The 20,039-nt window shown below is 39.1% G+C and overlaps 1 protein-coding gene across 1 annotated transcript; it reads left to right on the forward strand.

Annotated features, from left to right (window-relative positions):
- The first annotated feature begins 8,494 nt into the window (after window positions 1-8,494).
- LOC127787293 (phosphoribulokinase, chloroplastic) lies at window positions 8,495-11,214 on the forward strand. Its single transcript, XM_052315264.1, has 5 exons — window positions 8,495-9,213; window positions 9,863-9,947; window positions 10,062-10,146; window positions 10,349-10,593; window positions 10,709-11,214. The coding sequence occupies exons 1-5, from the start codon at window positions 8,663-8,665 to the stop codon at window positions 10,958-10,960; spliced, it is 1,218 nt and encodes a 405-aa protein (XP_052171224.1). The 5' UTR covers window positions 8,495-8,662; the 3' UTR covers window positions 10,961-11,214.
- Window positions 11,215-20,039: the final 8,825 nt, after the last annotated feature.

Raw genomic sequence — 20,039 nt, forward strand, 5'->3', positions numbered from 1 at the left:
ACCCTGAAAACAAGAAAATGCTTGGCTTTATGGCATTATTATTATGGTTTGGACGCTCTTTTTATAATCATGGTTCCAATGGTTAATAATAGGTCGAAAACAAAATAAATTTATTGAGAGTTGGTTTGTATAAATCTCTCAGTTGAGAGAGCCAACGAAATAATGCCGATTTAGTGCCGATAGACTTTTCAAATAAATAGCAAGCGGTATGTCAAATATCTGGATCGCAGCGGAATAATCGAAACTGATTTGCCTAACAACCTCCGTGGAAGAAAACTATAAAAGTTTTATTATATGTCCACCCCTTGTTCACCCAAAGCTCAAATGGTGATGCCGAAGACAGTATATGAGCGATTAGAAACTGATTCTAATTCTTGTTGTGTTTTTTTCATTAGGCTCTATGTCTATTTATAGGTATCACACAGATATAGATACATATATAGGAATTTGAATCTGATTCAAATTCCAATTGCTAATCTCAAATATTAATGAATTTGAAATAAATTCAAATTCATAACATTTATCTTATCATTAGAAACTTATTCCAATGTAGCCGCAATTCTAACAATCTCCCACTCGGATACATAGGATAATACTCAACTCATCTTCTCATACAAGACATCAAGGGGTGCGACCTTGATGACAATGATAAAAGTACTATATCAAACAACCACCAATGCTAACATAGTACTGCTGCAAAAAGAAATAAACGAGGGCAATGCCATCTATGCCTTAGATAATAAACAACACATATATCAAATGCTTCCAATCTCTCAAGAGGAACTCTGAACAACATTTGATCATCAATCGAAGTTCTTGCACTCATGATCATCACACAGATGATCGTCCGGACTATGAGTTGCAAAACTTACATGATGTGGTATAAATTATCTTTCCCAAAATTTGAAACAATTCATCTCTTGGTTCAACCACTTGCCTAGACATGGCCTGCCTAGCTGCTTTCTTGCTGGCCAATTGGGTGACATGCTAAAGTAGTGTAATTGAACCTCAACTTCACGAAACAATTTTAGGTCAAAGGCATATGTGAATAGGGTCCCACGCAGTGACAGAGAGAGAACAATCTTGTCACTTCCCTATAGCGGTTGTACAAGCGCATGCTATATGATGTGCATGCTACAGTGGAGCTCCCACTAATCAAGGATGTCACACTCAAAACATCGTACAGATGTCGGCCTAGTTACCACATAGGCACTAGCCTGAGTCACTTAACTCATGAGTACTCACATCCTGCTATTCTCAGGCTTAATATGGAATTCAGAATATATCCATATTCGACTTCTTCAAATAAGTCTCATCTTAGCCGTACTAAGGCGACAATAACGACCTTGGATACCCTTCATATATCAAGGCACTTACACTGACCACATAAGTCCAAGAGTAAGTTGTCTCATCCTGCACACCACACAGGTGTCAGGGCGATCGTCCGCTTGAGTGGACCGATCCAAACCTGGTGACATTCACAAATATGTGCAATTATTTTCATGTTTTCCATATCAACAACACAATGTCATATAATGAAAACAGAAAGAAGATAACAAATATCCATTAATTAAGATAACAAATATCCATCAGCATAAATCAAAATGAATGTCGTCAACAGTGATCAAATGTAGAACTTAAATTCTACGTAATCCCATACGCCTAACATGGGATTCAAATACATTCCTGCTAAGTGGCTTTGTCAATGGGTCAGCCAATATTTCAGCTCTAGGAATATAACTTAAAATCACTTTGTTGTCCCTAATCAATCCTATAATATAGTGATATCTTCTTCTTATGTGCTTTCCTCTATCATGGAATTTGGGGTCATGTGCGAACTGCATCGCAGATGTGTTGTCGATACGAATTTCGATAGGTTCTGCAGCCTGAGCTGTTACCCCGAGCTCTCGAAGGAAAACACTAAGCCAAGATGCATGTCTTCCAGCTTCTGAGCTAGCCACATACTCTGCTTCCATGGTCGACTGAGCAACACAATCTTACTTCTTGCTTTTCCAAGAAATAGAGCCTCCATCAAGAGTGAAAACATATGTTGATGTGGAGACGCTATCATCTTTATCTCCGCCAAAATCAGCATCAGTGTAACCATGTACTTTCATATCTCCACCTTGGAAAGCTAAGGGATAATCGTGAGTACCACGTAAATACCTCATGATTCTCTTGACAACTTTTCAATGTTTCTCACCAGGATTACTTTGGTATCTGCTTACTAGCCCAACGGCGAAGCAAATATCAGGACGAGTACACTTTATAAGGTACATGAGACTCTCAACAGCACTGGCGTATGGTTTCTTTTCCATTAGTTTCCTTTCTTCCTCTGTTTTAGGGCATTGACTAGTACTCAAGGTGCAACCCTTATCAACCGGAGTATCAACAGGCTTTGAGTTATTCATATTAAACCGTTCAAGGATCTTACGAAGGTAAGTCTCTTGAGACAAACTCAAAAGCCTCCTTGAGCGATCCCTCGAGATCTTAACTCCGAGGATATAACTCGCTTTTCCTAAATCCTTCATCTCAAAGACAGAGGATAGCCATTCCTTAATGGTGTTGATCATCTCCAAGTTGTTTCCAACCAATAAGATGTCACCTACATATAAGGACAAAATCAAGAACCCATCTTTTGTCCGTTGGATATACACATAATGGTCTTCCTCCATCATGGTCAAACCAATAGAGGTGATGGCTTCATGAAACCGTAGATACCATTGTCTAAACGACTGCTTGAGACCATATATGGATTGTTTGAGATGGCACACTTTGCTCTCTTGCCCTTCAGTAACAAAACTGATGGGTTGATTCATATATATCTCCTTGTCTAGTTCTCCATTGAGAAATGCTGTCTTGACATCCATCTGGTGTAGCTCAAGATCTAAATGAGTGACAATGGCTAGAATCACGTGAATAGAGTCAAATCTCACCACAGGAGAAAATGTCTCTAAGAAATCTACACCCTCCATTTGGGTGTAGCCCTTCACGACCAACCGGGCTTTATACTTGTTAATCGATCCATCAGCTCGGCGTTTGATTTTCAAGACCCACTTGTTACCAATCACCTTTCTATTTGGTGGAAGATCAATAAGTTCTCACACCTTGTTCTTATCCATCGAGCCCGTTTCCTCTTTCATAGCGATCAACCATTGATCTCGGTTTGGGGAGGTTACGACTTCTTCATAAGAAGTCGGCTCACTATCATCCGACATGACACACATAAGTACCATTCCCTCAATATCATCGAAATGACGACGAGGGATTAGCCTACGCTGGCTGCGTCGAATTACTTGAGTTTCCGAAGTACTGTCTATGGGTTCACTCCCACTAACTGTAGGAATTCTCCCACTGACAAAAGGAACTTCCTCTTGTAACTCATACAATTGGGAGTCTTTGTTAATCCCACCAATTCTTAGGAACTCATCCTCAAGAAACTCTACATCCTGAGATTCTGTCTCAGTCAAAGCCCTACTAGGATGTTCACCATACATAACGTATCCTTTTGAACCTGTAGGATACCGAATAAACACCTTCTTGCTGGCTCCTGGTCCAAGTTTTCCATACTTGTGGGACGTGCTATGAACATATCCAGCTGATCCCCAAGGCCGCAAGTGATCCAAGTTTGGACTTCTTCCAGTCCATAACTCATAAGAGGTAGAAGGCACGGACTTACTTGGAACACGATTAAGAATGTAGGCTGCAGTCAACAACACATCTCCCCAGAAACTAATCGGGAGATTCGCTTGCGCCAACATCGATCTAACCATTTCCAACAAAGTCCTATTCCGGCGTTTTGCAACACCATTTTGTTGTGGAGTGCCAGAAATAGTTAGGTGTCGAACTATACCTTTTTCCTCACATAGACTTCTAAACTGATCAGAAAGATATTCACGGCCTCTATTGGTTCGAAGAGTTTTTAAACTCTTATCCATTTGATTTTCAACCTCATGCACAAAGCGTCTGAAGCAATCTAAAGCTCCTGACTTATGAGAAATCAGATACATGTAACTGAAACGTGAATAATCGTCTATGAAAGTAATAAAGTATGATGCACCATGACGTGCCCTCACATTCATAGGACCACATATGTCAGAGTGTACTAACTTCAAAGGACAAGATGCACGAGAAGCCTTACCAAAGGGTTTTCTCTTGGCCTTACCAGCTAAGCAAGGCTCACACACAGTGAGTGAGTCTCACTTTACTGAGAGATCCCAATAGGCCTTCTCTCGCCAGCCTTGCCATCATTTCTTGACCTACATGGCCAAGTCTCTTGTGCCATAAATCACAATCAACATTTATGTTAGAAGTAGAAGAAACTAAAGCAATAGAATGGTTATTAAAACCATGATTCAAATTAAGTTTGAAAAAACCATCTACTAAGAAACCATCTCCAAAGAATGTATCATCCAAATAGATGTTCACGCTAGTATCACAGAAAAGAAAAGAATAACATTGTTCTAATAAACATGCTACTGATAATAGATTACATCGGACTCTAGGAGTATACATAACGTCCTTCAGGAGTAGAATCTTGCCATTCTTCATCTTGAGCTGGAACGAACCAACTCTAAGAACTTCTTCTTGTGTGCCATTCCCAAGCGTGACGTATTGAGTTCCCGCTAGCACCCGGTGGTAATCCACAAACCCTTCTTTCTCAACACTTATGTGTCGTGTTGCTCCTGTATCCACAATCCACTCAGAACGTGAGTATGCAACTAATGCATGTGAGCAAACATGAATCAAAGGGGAATAAGAAGAGAAATATACCTTCTTCGGCTCTGGACAATCCCGAGCGAAATGACCCTTCTTCTTACAATTATAGCATTTCAATTTGGATAGGTCTTTATTTCCACGTGTCCCTCTTTTGGCCTTCTTGTTCTTGCCAATATTAGGTGCAGGCCCTGATGCCTTCGATCCTTGTCTCTTGCGTTTGGGCCCCGAAGCCCTCACGTCTGTCGACCTTGGCTACAAAAGCCGCCGCACGGTTCGCTTCAACGCGCTCCGCCTTAAGCTCCAAGTGACGTGAAATATCATCAAAAGTTTTGATATTTTCACTGTGTGTCATAAGGAGCTTCATCTGAGACCACTCAGGGTCAGGCAAGGATCTGATCACCCTTAGGAGTTGCTGCTCATCAGTAAGCGCTACTCTCGCACTCTGAAGATCTTTGATAAGTAAACCCATCACTCTCAAATGCTTAGCCATGCTGTGCCTCGGGTTTTTGACATACTGTTGAAATTTTAATTGTAAAGCACGAAGTTTTGTTGCAGATGTCTGACCAAAAGTGATCTTCAACTTTTGCCACATTTCCATGGTAGTCTGGCAAGACTCAAATTGGCTCATGAGATCGGCCTACATGCTAACAAGCATTGCAAAACGAGCATAACGGTCCCTCTCAAGCCATTTGTCATAGGCCCGCTGTGTCGCCAATGAAACATTTTCCCCTTGTGGCACGGGATGTGAAGTCTCCAAAACGTCCCATACTTTCTCCATTTGAAGTAGATACTGAATCTGCTTCTCCCATGTGGAGTAGTTAGACCCATCCAACTTATCTATCCTGGTCATGCTTCCAGCAACTGAACTGGTGGCCATTGATCACTGAATCAGGGACAACAAAAGACATTCAATGCACATGTTCAAAGCAAAACAATTAAATCAAACATTTAGCTATGCACTTCGGGATCAACAGATCGCCAGGCTTCAAAGTCATCACCCTTGATGCACAACTAATATGTTATGATTCAATTGTTTTTGTAGTAGAACTAATCCACAATATATTAGGACCCACACAAGGCCCAAGATCGGTACTAAACCGAAATTAATTATCAATAAGCAAATAAAACTAAATATTTGCAGACAATAGATAATTAATTAAGTTAGCAAAAAATGCCACATCACATCTATTTATAATTTTAGATTCAAAATTAAACTCATTAATTTATGGTCTAAAAGAATAAATCATACAAATATCATGACAATATTAAAACACATAATAAAAGTCATGAAAACAATTTTATTAATTACAAAAATTAATATTCCAAAATTAAATATCCCTAAGATAATTCTGATTTTTTTAAATCTCAAAATGGATTTATTATTTAATTTATAATTCTAGGCACAAAATTAAACTAATTAATTAATGGCCCAAAAGTATAATCCAAATAATTAAATAAAAGCCCAACAATATGGTCCAATACAAAATTAAGCCCAACTAATATTAAATTAAAAAAAACAGACCTAATTTAATTAAAACAACTAGCCCAAGCCTAGGCCCAATAATAACCCAAGTATATGCCAGGCCCTAATCCAATGGAAACCAATCCACTAACCAGATTTTTAAATGAAACGGGTCAAAAAAATTCAGATCTGACCTAGTGGGTCGACCCATCACTCAAGTGGGTCTTCTTCTTCCTCTTCTTTCCCAACACATAGTTAGGGTTTTGCAGGGTAACCATGCGTTGCCGCCGCTGCCTTCTTCCTCCATCGCTGGCTGCCCTTCCACATTCTCTGTTCGACGCAACCAGACACGAAGTCTGACAATTGATCGGTGGTTTGCAACAGCCACCATCAGTCATCAGCCATTGTTGAAAACAAAAAAGAGCCGCGACCATGGTGAACAAATCAAGCCATGGCCGCTGTCTTCCAACTTCTTTTAATGGCGGCTACGGAAGCAGCTGTTTGACGACCCACGTTGAAAACATGACGGAGAACAAAAGATAGAGGCATCGGCCATGGTGGAGCATTCACAACGGCGAGCCAAGACCCATTAAAATTGGTCATCGACTTGCTACTGGTAGCGACCATGGCGGTCTCCTTTGACGGGGAAAAACGACCGACCTTCGGCCATGGCAGAAGGCAAAAGGATCGCGGCCATGGCCGATTTCAACCTCCAGCGACGGTTCTTCACTGGCCGCGACTTACGTGATTGCTGGGGTTGGCCTCAGCCACCGGTCGTGACGAACACGACCACCTTCGACGGTGCCTCAACCATCGTGAGGCTAACTGAGGAGCTTCAAGCCCAACGGCCATGACGAACATGGCTGCCAGTCGGAACACAGTTGAGAAATAATTTTAAGAACATGGTTGTCCTTTGTGATCTGAATCGGAACACAATTGACAGAAAAATAACACACAAAATAATACGACGCATTATAGATTTCACATAGAAAGTAATACTACGTGTAAAAATATCATGCGTTACAAACGACTTGATCAGACCAAAAATTATTCCACATAGAAAAATATCATCAGTTACTAAAATTGTGACTGTCAATTACAACGGTGTAGGCAAATAAACAATGGCTCTGATATCACTGTAGACTTTTTAAATAAATAGCAAGCGGTATGTCAAATACCTAGATCGCAGCGGAATAATCGAAACTGATTTGCCTAACAACTTCCATGGAAGAAAACTATAAAAGTTTTCTTATACGTCCACCCCTTGTTCGCCCAAGGTTTGAATGGTGATGCTGAAGACAGTATATGAAGGATTAGAAACTGATTCTAATTCTTGTTGTGTTTTTTTTCATTAGGGTCTATGTCTATTTATAGGTATCACATAGATATAGATACACATATAGGAATTCGAATCTGATTCAAATTTCAATTGCTTATCCCAAATGTTAATGAATTTAAAACAAATTCAAATTCATAACATTTATCTTATCATTAGAAACTTATCTCAATGTAGCCGCAATTCTAACACTACCTTTTAAGTCTTTTTTTTTTTTTGGGTTGATAGGAATGCGATTTGTTTATGAAATTAATGATATTGTCAATAAGATATATAAAATTGTTCAAGTGTATTGAGAGACAAATATAACATTTTTTTTTAATATCTTTGAGTTCTCTAATCAGATGATTTTATATTAATTAACTAACTTTTTGTCTATAAAAAAAAAAAAGAGAGTAAAATGCATTCTACATATTTAAAATTTGGTACAAATACAGGAAGTATTCTTCATATGTCAAGAATTATATTAACCATTCTATTGAAAATAATAATAATAAAAAAAAAACAGAAAGTTTTCACATTAAACATAAGTGATGCCCTGTGCCAATCTTTTACCTTAAAACAGGGTTTAGTTACAGAAGAGGAAGTATTTGATGACAAAAGGGCCATGTCTCTTCAACTCCACACCTTCTCCCTCCCTCTATCTTCAATCAGCCACCCAACTGCTGCCATGTGGCATCCCAAATCTCCAAACTCCAAATCAACGAGCACCAAGCTTCCCTCCCTCAATGGTTATCACAAAAACAATTCCGTCCCCATCGTCAGCAGTTCCACCCCCGTCTAATTAATAAATTAGCAAAAACTATATATATATATATATATTTTATGTATTTTGCTCTGAAGACATTACCATGACAGCTTTGCCCCCATCCTGTTGGCTTAGAGCCCCCACAAACTTGTCCGAAACAAAGGGCAGTCACAGAAACTGATAAATTTGACACACCATCACAGTTTCTTATCCTTCAAAATGCCATCCATTTCTGCAACCATGACCTCTCCTTTAATTTGTGAATCCAACTTCTCCGTTCCACAGCCAAAGAAAAAGCTCAAAACCCATCCCATTCCATGTCACTTCCAAATTAAACCGCCGCGCCACTAAACCGCCATATCCTCTCTCCAGCCCCGTCTCAAGCTCTTCTCTTCCAATGGCCATCTGTACAGTCTACACCGGCCGGTCACTCAACCCAACACCCTCAATCTCCACGCCCACAAAAACCAACCTCGGATTCCACCAGAAGCAGGTGGTTTTCTACAGCACCTGCAAGAAAACCGCCCGGAGAGGCGGCGGCAGCACCATAACATGCTCGGCTGAGACCAAGACGGTGGTGATTGGGCTGGCAGCGGACTCCGGCTGCGGGAAGAGTACCTTCATGAGGCGGCTGACCAGTGTGTTTGGCGGCGCGGCGGAGCCACCCAAGGGCGGCAACCCGGATTCTAACACCCTGATCAGTGACATGACCACTGTGATCTGTTTGGATGATTACCACTCGCTCGACAGAACTGGGAGGAAGGAGAAGGGGGTGACTGCTCTTGACCCAAGAGCCAATGACTTTGATCTCATGTATGAGCAGGTTAAAGCCATTAAAGATGGAGTTGCTGTTGACAAGCCCATCTACAATCATGTCACTGGCCTTTTGGACCCTCCTGAGCTCATCAAGCCTCCCAAGATCCTTGTCATTGAAGGCCTCCACCCAATGTGAGTCATATATTCATCTCTCCCTAAACAAACCCCACGAATCATGAGGACCGAGTAAGTTCGCATAATTCTAGATGTGAGTTCTCCTTCTGAAAGATTTGAATCCTATTCGTAAATATGACACTTTACGATTATAACCACCTTAGGTATGCATTCATCTCTCTATATTTGGAATTGTTTTTGCTTCTGGGTTTTGAGTTTGCGTTTTCATCATTAGATTGGCTGTGAAATTGGGTTATGTGATCGGTTTAAGATGGAAGGATTTTTGTGATCAATCTCTCCGGTGTGTGGCGGAAAGGCGGATTGAGGATAGAGATATTTGAAGTTACTGTGTGTGCTCTAACGTATGGCTGAGGAATTAAGTTTGTACTGCTGTCAGCAGCCCGAGCTGTCCTGTCGTTTTTTCCTCGTTGGGCCTCTTGTTATGGTCTGGGCCCAAGCTAGTTCAGGAATCTAGCCCATCAAAGGAGAGCTTCCAATTAATAATAGGCTAAATTCGGGCAAAGAAGAAAAGGGAAAAAAATATGGGTCCCAAATGATATGATAATAATATTTCCTGAATTATGAAAGAAAATGATAAATATGATCATGATAACATGACAGTAACATTTTTGCCTATTTAATGAGCAATTATTGTGCAAATATGTAGGTATGATGGAAGGGTAAGGGACCTCTTGGACTTCAGTATCTACTTGGACATCAGTAACGAAGTCAAATTTGCATGGAAAATTCAGGTAAATGCTGCAAGAAAATCCAGTTCTAAGATTTTTGAATTTCATGAACTATAACGATTAGAAAAAAAACATTTTTTTTTACCTATTTCACCAATCAACGTTCAACAACTGCAGAGGGACATGGCAGAGAGAGGACACAGCCTTGAAAGTATCAAAGCCAGCATTGAAGCCAGAAAACCAGATTTTGATGCTTACATTGGTAAGCTTTCTAAATTTTAACAAACTAAGGGCCCTCATGATTTTACTATCAATTTTTATGTGTTTAGTTTTATTGTCTTGTTCAAATAGGCGGATTGGGTCGGCCCTGAAATTATTTTCCTTCCACAAGTAGTGATGCTATAGGATTGCTGTGCTTCTAAATATATGCGCACAGGTTTTTCATGCTTCCTTGTATGGCGCAGATCCGCAGAAGCAATATGCTGATGCTGTGATTGAGGTGTTGCCAACACAACTCATTCCTGATGACAACGAGGGGAAGGTCTTGAGAGTAAGGTTGATAATGAAAGAAGGGGTGAAGTTTTTCAACCCAGTTTACCTCTTTGATGAGGGCTCCACCATCAATTGGATACCCTGTGGGAGGAAGCTCACCTGCTCCTACCCCGGCATCAAGTTCTCCTATGGCCCTGATGCCTACTTTGGCCACGAGGTATGCAGAAACTTAATTATAAAAGATAAGGTCATGCATAAAACTAGAAATGACCGATTGACGTGCTAGATTAATAATTCATTCATGCCTGAGGCTGTTTACTTGATTCTGTCAGGTGTCGGTCCTGGAGATGGATGGCCAGTTCGACAGACTGGACGAACTCATCTACGTTGAGAGCCATCTGAGCAACATCTCCACCAAGTTCTATGGCGAAGTCACGCAGCAAATGCTGAAGCACGGAGACTTCCCGGGCAGCAACAATGGAACAGGGCTCTTCCAGACGATTGTCGGGTTGAAGATCAGAGACCTGTTCGAGCAGATTGTCGCTAGCAAGGCTGCAGCTCCATTGGAGGCTACAAAAGCCTGAAGGCAGGCAACAACTTATCTGAACAATGAACATGTCTTCTTCTTACCTCCATCATCACCCTTTTTCTCTTATTGTTCCTCAGATTTTCTATTCCCCTCCAGTTGACTGCTGCTGCTACTAGGTAAAAAGAACGATAGAGAAGCACTGCTTATATTCACTTGTTCTGAAACTCTTCTAGAGACTTGTAATATAGAGAAGGGAAAGCAGAAATGAAATTCAATTAAGAAGAGCAACATTGGGACATTCCACCCTTACCTGCATTGATTTTCCTGTCCAGATCATAACTTTTTAACTCATCAGTCCTAAAAGTTTAAGACCCTGGAAAATGATCATAACAATGACAAGCAGATTTTGCTAATGCTAGAATAAACACTGCTTATATTTATTTGTGACGCTCCTCACTCTATGAGGGAGGAGAAGGTTGTAAAATGTAACATTATTTTTTGTTTTGTAAAGGGACTGTTTCTAAAATTTAAATTCAAAATGTTTTAATCACAAACGAACAATCTTATTATTACTACTAAGGTTCCTCCAGAGTGCACAAAATTCGTGGGAATAGAGTCCCTAGAACTTGACATTGGAATTAGAGCTTCTCTATCTCTTAACTATTTCGAGAACCTCGATTCCATGACCTCATGGTCACAAAGAGCATCCTTAGTTAAGGTTGCTACCAGCCTACCAAGCTGTTAGTTTTGAATCAATACCATAACCATGAAACCATCAAACCATGAATAAGGAAGAGAAAAACATAGCACTCTTGCTTTTTTGCTGTAATAGTAATTTTTTACTTTTCCATTGATATTTATATAAAGTATATGAAGAAATTACAATCACATGATACTATCAAAACACAAACTAAGACCTTATCATTAGGCAGACAAATTTCCTTAAAATCTGGAATACCGTGCCTTTACAACAAAACATTAAAACAAAATGATTACATCCATTAGCAAGCGTATAACATGTATGCATGGAATCTGTACAGCAAATTACAAGAAGCAGCTGAACACCATAAAAATGGAGAGAAACCATAAGCTCTTCCAGTTCTGGAAAAATGGTACCGTGAGTCGGAATACATATATATATTTGCAAGATAATAGCATCAAAGCACCTAAAAGGCAGAAAAAATAACACAGAAAAAGAAAAGAAGCCGAACCAAAAAGATTTAACAGCTGCAACTATATTATATCTAGCACGGATGCAGCACTTACAATACAAGCAAAAACACAATAACCCAGAAAGATCAAGCATAAGTTTAACAAGATTTTAAGGGTACCCATTAAGCAGAAAAGACTAATATAACTAAGAAGCGTGGAGCAAGTAACAAGGATTGTAGATGGAAGAAGAGTGCTATTTTCTGAGCAAAGCCGCAGGATCTTACATGCAACTTGATAGCAATCTGAGTCTCGCTGTTGGGAGTCAGTGATCAATTAATTCCTTAAGAAAAGAAGAACTAGGCAATTGAGAGTGAAAAGAGCAGAGAAATGAAAGAAAGGAAAAACTAAATATTCATTGAATTATTCCTCAGTACGAACGATCCTTCCTTTTATGCACTTCTTGTAACCTAACTGCTCAAGGCAAAGACCTAATTTTTTTTGGAGGTGAAAAAATAAAATAAAAATAAAGTAAAATAAATAGATCACATAATTAATTTCAGATAATTATGCATTTGCATGAAAATTTTGGGAATTTAATTTTCTATGTCTATGTGAAAATTATAATGCTATCTTAGTATGTTATAAGGTGCATATGTTCGGATTAATTAATCTAGGTATTTGTCGTAAATGTTACAAAATTTTAAATCAAATTGTTGAACCTAGCTAGAGAGACACACTAAGTACGTACACTTCAATTTTAGTTCTTGAGCATAATTATACATCTAGTTGTTTAAATTGTGACTTAACACTCCCTATAATTGCACATTATATACATTAGGGATATAATATTAAACTATTTGGTAGTGCGAAGATGATTTTGTAATATATGCGAATTTTGATCCTGCAACTTGTAATTAATTTTATTTTCCTAATTATGTTAATAACTGCAATTGCTTGTATATGTGTTTTGATAAAAAAATAATTTTTATGTGACTCTCGTTTATAGACATGGTCTAAAAGAATGTTATTGTTGATTTTAATAAGGGAGTGAAATTGGATGAAAATAATTATAATATATGGCACCAAAAATTTTAGTACTTATTAGAAGAAAAAAATGTATTCTAGGGATGTGTTTGTTAAGCAAGATAAGAAGGAGAAAATGTCAGATATAGAAAATATTTTGAATATTTGATATTTGTTTGTTAAATTTATTTGACTATTTTTCAAAAAACCCTCACGTGATCTCCTATCTCCCATTTTCAAAATAAATTTATCTAATCTCTCATATCGAATAAATTTATTTGACTCTTTCAAGATATGACTCAATTACCTATATGTCCTTTTAAGATAGTTAATGTCATTTAATGTATTTTAAAGATTTAAATTTATTAAAAGAATTTATTTATTTAACTCTTATAATTAATATTATTTAATATATTTTTAAATTGTTATATGTTTTGATGTTTTTTAAAATTTAAATGACATTATTCCAATAATTGATTTTTAAAATTTAAATTTTTCTCTCCCTATATATTTTATTAACTAATACAATTCCTTTCACCAATTTTTAAATTATTTTATTTAATTTTATATTTTATTATCTATTATGAAAATATATTTTGACCATTTTTAATTATCTAAGTAGAATTATTATAATTCCAACAATAATTATTTCTACTTTTCAATTTTTTTTTAAATCTTGTTATACATATTTCCCGCACCACTTCTTATGGGTTAGACTCAGTCTAATAGACCGGCCCAATCGCCTAAAGCCTAATGGGCCCAACCGAGTTCATTAGGCCAAGCTCATACATCGCTGAAATTCGAGGTTAGATCGCGGAACTAAACGAGCTCACAACAAGGCTCCCAATGAACTCTTAGTGATATGCTCAACGAGCTCCTAGCAATGCTTCTAGCTCGTTGGCCTAATCGTTCAGCTCGCCGGTCAAACCATTTAGCTTGCATAGCAACAAAGCTGCTGAATAACTAGAAGCATGGACCCACTCACTTTACTTGAGGCAAGTCAGATCCCTCGTAATGAGGAACCCACTCCCGATTTTATGCAGATGATAAGGATAACTTATCCTCCTATTATATCATCTTTATACTTTTGTATTTTATGCAACTGTAAACACCCATCGCTATAAATAGGGGTCAAAAACACCATTGTAAGAGAGAACAATAGCAATAACATACTGTTACTCTGCCGGAATACCCAGAGTACAGTCGTGGAGCAGACATCCTTCTGCCCAAACCACGTAAAAATTTCTTGTGTCCTTCCTATTTTTTTCTTCCTCCTTGCATTTGGGCTTATTTACCTCATTGCGGGCCTACGAATCACGGTCGGCTAATTTTGAACTTCGACATTTTGGTGCTAAAGGAAGGGCATACTCTGATCGATAGCCATGGCAAGAGGAATGAACGCATGAAGCTCTGATGCAGTGGCCGATTTTCCAGAAAATCACCGCGATCAATCGCTGGATGTTCCATCAGCTGGAGGATCTGTTGTTTTTGCAGCGGGTGCCCTTTTTCCACTGTCGGTTAGAGCCACCATCGGCATGCCCTCACGGGCTTTGATCCAACCTGTCGCTCATACCACCGGGATGGAGACGATTCAGGCCTGACAGCAATGCCAGGAGGAGTTAGAGAATACATTTATGCAACTTGCTGACACAGTCAGGGCCTTAGCCTAAGCTCAAGCACAGGCCATCCACAATCCACCGGCCTCACCTCGAAGGATTCGATTGCTGCAGGAGGAGAGACCTCCACCGGGTGAGGAAGACATCAGAGATAACTATTCGCCCCCAAATCGTCTTTCCCCAGAGAGGGAAATAAGCAGACAATCGTAAGCCCAACGATCTGCGAACTCGGATTCTACCGTTGAGGAGTTATTTCAAAGAGTCCGACAATTGGAGGCGCAACAAGGAGTTCGTGGCCAGAATAATGGCCGTGGAGACAGGACGCCACTTACCAAAGAAGTCAAGCTCGAACCCTTCCGTCGTAGATTTAAAGTTCCGAGTATGCCACAGTATAATGGGGATAGTGACCCATATGACCACCTGGACGTGTTCAATGTCCAGATGGATTTGCAAACAACCAACTCGTTGGTCAAGTGTTGCGTCTTCCAATGACCTTGGGTGACATTCCTCGGTCTTGGTTCAAAGGCCTCCATCCTCGCAGCATCGACAGTTGGGAGAGGTGCCAACGGAGATTTCTCAATCAATACTGGGCATTGAGAAGGCAGCTCGCCCCGTAATGCCACCTAGCCGCGGTATTCCGAAGGACAAATGAGTCCTTGAATGACTACATTGCCAAGTTCAGGCGCAAGGTGAGCAATATTGAAGTTCTCTCCGATGAAAGCGTCTTGACTGCGATCTCCACAGACCTTTACAAGGATGAGAGCATTTACAAGACCCCTGTCAAAGATTTGGGGGAGTTCTATGAATGAGCTGCCAAGGAGATTCGGTGGGAGGAGGTGTTCAGCTCGGAGTAGCGTTGAGGAGACCTCATTCTCAATATATGGGTCCGAGGATATGATCCCAACAGAGAACGAGGTGATCAGTCAGCGAAGAACCACATTTGACCCAGAGAATAACGACCAACAACTGACCACAAACCTTGATTTACTCAAGCAGGCAAGGGGGCTAGCTCGCATGAGGATGGCTACCTATCAACAGCTGGTTGCGAGGTATTACAACAGGAGGGTTCGAGTTTGGTGCTATAACGTTGGTGATCACGTGCTGCGTCTTGTTCTTTTTGGAGCGGGACACTAGACCCGAACTGGAAGGGCCCCTATATTATCAAAAAAAGCCTTAGCAATGAAGCCTATCGCTTGACAAATATGGATTGGAATGCGGAGCACCTCCGTCCCTATTTCCAATGAGTATAATTGTTCTTACTTATGCTCCCACCTCTATTGCAATTTATTTTCATAATTCTGATTGGAATTTATGAATTTTCATGCATTACACTTTATTTTTATTTGATTGAATATCTCTAAAGCTAGGGGTTGAGAAATCATGGTTTGTAAGCTGGGGCCCATTCATCTTAGCCACAGTGTTATGGTCTGCGGCTTATTTGAGCATTCATCTTGGTCATCCCCCAGGTTGGGGGTTGCGAGCTGAGAACTATTCATCTTGACTTAATGTTATGGTTTGGCACCTACTGAGTAACCACTTCCATTATTGATTTTGAGCTAAGGGTTCACTAGCTGGGGTCCTTTCATCTTGACTCAAGTTATGGTCTGTGACCTACCTGGGTGTTTCCTCTCACCTTGTTAAACTTGTAGGAAGGCATGGTATGTTAGCTGTGATTAGTCTATGATCCACTTGGACATATAGCTTAGCAATACAAGTCGAGGGTCCACTAGCTAGAGTCCTTTCATCTTGACTCAAGTCATGGTCTGCAACTTACCTGGGTGTTCCCTCTCGATCCACCTGGACATATAGCTTGGCGTTGCAAGTCGAAAGTCCACTAGTTGGGGTTCTTTTATCTTGACTCAAATCATGGTCTGCGACCTACTTGGGTGTTCTTTCTCAATCAATTATATTTATGCAAAGCCATGGTATGTTAGTTGGGATTAGGCTATGATCCACCTAGACGTATAACTTGATAATGCAAATCGAAAGTCCACTAGTTGAGGTCCTTTCATCTTGACTCAAGTCACGGTTTACAACCTACTTGGGTGTTCCCTCTCAACTCGTTATGCTTGTAATAAGCCATGGACATGTTAGCTGAGGTTTGCAATGATTTGCCTAAGTATGGTTGTTCACGACCTACCGAACACTTGGATTATCAATTATTGCGTCCATCAATGACAAGCCGTTTGCGAGATGAAAATTCTTTGGGTTTATCTTAACTTATATTCAGAAGATTCATCTCGAGCTTATACTCTGAAAGTATCGTGCAAGTTACACTCTTGAGCTGATCTCGATATACAGACGCTTCCAGGAGCTCATTTTAAGTTATATCATGAAGATTAGCTCAAGTTATATCATTATCTCATTGAAACTTTAAGTTTGATTGGCTTAAGTTCATGGAAAGTCTAAAAAGATGGATTGACAGTCGAAATAGCTCAACATGATCGGCATACATCAACTCCTAGTTCGAAGATCGCACTGCAAGCTGAGGGGCTTGTGTTATACATGTTTCTCACACCACTTCTTATGGGTTAGACTCTGTCCAATACGTCGGCCCAATCGCATAAAGCCCAGTAGGCCCAACCAAACTCGTCAAGGTAAGCTCATATATAGCTGAAATCTGAGGTCAGATTGCAGAACCAAGCGAGCTCATAGTAAGGCTCCCAACGATATGCTCAACGAGCTCCTAGCAATATTTCTAGCTCGCTGGCCTAACCGTTCAACTCGCCGGTCAAACCATTCAACTCGCATAGCAACAAAGTTGCTGAACAACCGGAGGCAGAGATCCACTCACTTTACTTGAGGCAAGTCAGATCCCTCGTAATGAGGAACCCACTTTTGATTTTATGCAGATAATAAGGATAACTTATACAAGATGATACTTTTGTATTTTATGTAATTGTAAACACCCCTCGCTATAAATAGGGGTCAAAAACACCATTGTAAGAGAGAACAACAGTAATAAGATACTGTTACTCTACCGGAATACCCAGAGTATAGTCGTGGAATAGGTATCCTTTTGCCGAACCACGTAAAAATTCATTGTGTCATTTCTATTTTGTTCTTTCTCCTTGTATTTGGGCATATTTATCTCATTGCGGGCCTACGAATCATGGTCAGCTAATTCTGAAAGTTGACAAATCTATTCTTGAATATGGATTTAGAAATAAAATATTAATATTAATTTTAATTTTTATTTTTTGACAATTCATATTAATCATAATAATAAACAATTTTGAATGAATTTGGTAATAGGGATATTTTGGTAAAAAAACTCTTATCTTGGTACATATCATATGTATTAACAAACACATAAAAAGAAAAAGTACAATTATCAGTGAATTTCAAAAAATTTAATAAACACTCTGGTAAAAATCTTAAAATGTTTTTCAATTTTATTTTGACTATTCCATATTTTGATTCGAAAAGTATTCCAATTTTATCTTAATGTCTCTTATTTTACTATTTTAACAAATGTCTCCTAGAAAGTTTAATTAACAGTATGACTAAGCAGACAAAAAAACTCTAATATATCAAACAAAACTCTCAGCTTACCAAGCTTGATATAAGAATGTTATGTGCGTTTTACAATGTTAAGCAGCATCCATAATGATGTGAGAGAATGCAAATTCCCTTGGCTTAACAATGGAGAGCAATGGCATCAGAATTTGGGAGCCCGTTGATACCTTCATGAAGTTTTCTAGTGCTTCTGGAAAGATAAATGTCCATTTTTCTGTCTCAGATATTTTTATGAATTTTTCGTTTAGCATCTGGAGACTACTATTTTTAGCAGTGGATTTTGGCATTTTTGAGAACATCAAAGAAAATGACAGTGGTGAGCTCTGAGTTTGACAAAGTTGGAATAATTGAAAGTAAGTTTTTCTTTCTTTCATCACGGTAATTCTAGAATTCTGTCTTTTTTAAAGTTTCATTTAGTTCAATCATCATCTAATTATATTTTGTTCTGCAGATCCATACAGTGGCCAATTATATGCATTTTGGAGACCTCATGCACCACCTGGTTTTGCGTTGCTTGGCGATTATTTGACTCCTCTCTCTGTCAGTAAATTTCTTAACATCATACCTTATCACGATCTTTTTGGTTAGATTTCTGAACTGTAGATTTATTGACATTTGTCTTCACATGATAGTGACAAGCCACCAACCAAGGGAGTTCTTGCCGTGAATACCAGTCTTGCAAGAGTCAAGAGACCAGTATCTTTCAAGTTAATTTGGCCTCCCATTGCTAATGCTGATGTCTCTGAATTTCAAGGTCTGGCCGATAATAGCGCCTGTTCCATTTGGTTCCCTGAAGCACCCAAAGGTTATATTGCATTGGGTTGTGTAGTTTCTACTGGAAGAACGGTTTGGGAAGAAAGACCCTTAAAGACAAGGAAAAGGACTTGGTCTCAAGAAGGACAAGACCACCAAGCGCTGGAGGGGGAAGCGTGTTGGAGGCAAAGGGAAAGCAAGGAACGCTTGCTATAATTGTGGCAAGTTTGAACACTTTTCTTGTACGTAACTGCACTGAGCCGAAGAAAGAAAAGATATTTCTTGACTGTCTCTCGTACATTTATTTTTGTTTGTACAAAAATGTGTTTGTTGCTCAATCTCTTCATGGTTGAATTGTAGACATAGGAGCAACAAGTCACAAAGCGAGAGACTGTGGAAGGTATGTGGAGTATCACTAACTTCTAAAGGGAGAAAGGATATACATGGGGAATAACACCAACAAAGAGGCATTAGAAATTGGCATGTTCTAGTTAAAGTCGTGAGATAGTCGCATGTTAGTTCTTCATCACATTTTTTATTTTCTAGGAATTAGTTGAAATTTGCTTTTAGTAGTTACTTTGCTTAAATTAAGTTACAAATTTACCTTAGTTTCGGATTCTATTAAATTTTTTCATGAAACATCTTTTTATGGATCCTGTTTTATTTTTGATGACTTAAATGTTAGATGTTGAGGATGTTTATTTTAATTCTGATTATAATATTTCTTATTTGACTCACATAATGATATTGCGAATGAAAGTATCAAATGGTATGCTAGATTGGGTAAGATCGCATGAAAAGACTAGCTAAAGAAGGTCTATTAGGTCCACTTGTTGAAGTGAAATTGTCACTTGTGAACCTAGCCTAATGGGTAACTGCTTTGAGGGACCAAGGTTCCGAAACAGGTCCTGGTCCAAGAATAAAAGGATTGGAGTTGGTTTTCTCTTCATATAGTCTAGCTAGACCAAAGGCTTCTGTGAGATTATAAGGTCTATTTGCAATTACCTCTATTTGAATCTCAGGTTTTAACCCTGAAATAAAGCAACTTTTTAGAAAGGATTCAGGGAGCCC

Source organism: Diospyros lotus, chromosome 12, assembly GCF_014633365.1.
Source record: "Diospyros lotus cultivar Yz01 chromosome 12, ASM1463336v1, whole genome shotgun sequence".
In the NCBI taxonomy this organism is placed as follows: domain Eukaryota; kingdom Viridiplantae; phylum Streptophyta; class Magnoliopsida; order Ericales; family Ebenaceae; genus Diospyros; species Diospyros lotus.